A 1,181-nucleotide genomic window follows, 5' to 3' on the forward strand; every position below is an offset into this window, starting at 1 on the left:
CTCGGCAGCTGCAGCGCAGCGTCCCGGCTCTCCCCGCTCCCCCTCCCCAACCCCAAACCCCAAACCCTAAACCCTAAAAAAGGGTTTGGCGCACTTGCATCGGTGGGCCATGATGGAGGGCTGCAGCCCCAGCAGCACGCGAACCTCCGAAGCCAACACACTCGGCAGCTGCAGCGCAGCATCCCGGCCACTGAGGTCTAAGTTGTCTTCAGCAAAAGCCCATCCTCTCCAGCTGCTGCGGTCTCTCTCGCTCATATACTTTTCTTTTTCCCGCTGCAGCAGCAGCAGCGCCTCTGCTTCTGCTGCCAGCGGCGGCAGCGCAGCAGCCACGCTGCTTCTGCTGCTGCTGCTGCTGGCAGCAGCAAAGTGTGGGGCGGGGAGTCGAAGCGGAAGTGGTGTCTGCTGCAGGGCTTGGGCTGCCGCTTCGCAGAGACCGACAGTTTGAACAAAGTTGCTCCTTCATCTTCGCAGGTTTTGCGGCGGTAGAAGACGTAGTCTTCCCCCACCACTTTGCCCTTCTTCGTCACGTACAGCAGCAGCAGGTCCGCGCTGCTGCTGCTGCTGCTGCTGCTGCTGCTGCTGCTGCTGCGCCAGCGCGAGAGCCAGCGCAGCGCGGCACTTGCGGCCCGCGCTGTAGGCCCGCAGCGCCACCGCCTTCGGCCGCGAGTGAACCAGCAGCGCCTGTCTCCTCAAAACGCCTTCGAAGAGAGAAGCAGCAGAGACGGAGGAGAGGACGAGGAAGGCCCGCATGCACTGGCGCTCGCGAGCGGGCCCAGGCAGCGGGCACAAAGAGGAAGGCAGCAGGTGCTGCAGCAGCAGCAGCAGCAGCAGCAGCAGCAGCAGCGGCAGGGGAGGTGAGGGGGGGGAGAAAACGCGGAATGCGGGGAACCAGCGGCAGCATAAGGCGGCAGCACGGCAGCAGCAGATAACGGCACACACGCAGCACACACACAGCAACAGCAGCAGCAGCAGCAGCAGCAGCAGCAGCAGCAGCGGCAGGGGAGGAGGTGAGGGGGACGGGGAGGGAAAGGCAGCGGCAGCGTAAGGCGGCAGCACGGCAGCAGCAGATAACGGCACACACGCAGCACACTCACAGCAACACCAGCAGCAGCAGCAGCAGCAGCAGCAGCAGCAGCAGCAGCAGCAGCAGCAGCAGCAGCAGCAGCAGCAGCAGCAGCAGC

At 64.8% G+C, this 1,181-nt stretch overlaps 1 protein-coding gene across 1 annotated transcript; it reads right to left on the reverse strand.

Annotated features, from left to right (window-relative positions):
- Positions 1 to 94: 94 nt before the first annotated feature.
- Positions 95 to 750, reverse strand: ENH_00048430 (hypothetical protein; the record flags this gene model as incomplete). Its single annotated transcript, XM_013581167.1, has 2 exons — positions 95 to 299; positions 507 to 750. Coding segments are annotated over 2 exons (449 nt in total), but the record flags the coding sequence as incomplete, so codon positions are not given.
- Between the last annotated feature and the right edge of the window lie 431 nt (positions 751 to 1,181).

This window comes from Eimeria necatrix, genomic scaffold, assembly GCF_000499385.1.
Source record: "Eimeria necatrix Houghton genomic scaffold, Enh_scaff3745, whole genome shotgun sequence".
NCBI classification, from domain to species: domain Eukaryota; phylum Apicomplexa; class Conoidasida; order Eucoccidiorida; family Eimeriidae; genus Eimeria; species Eimeria necatrix.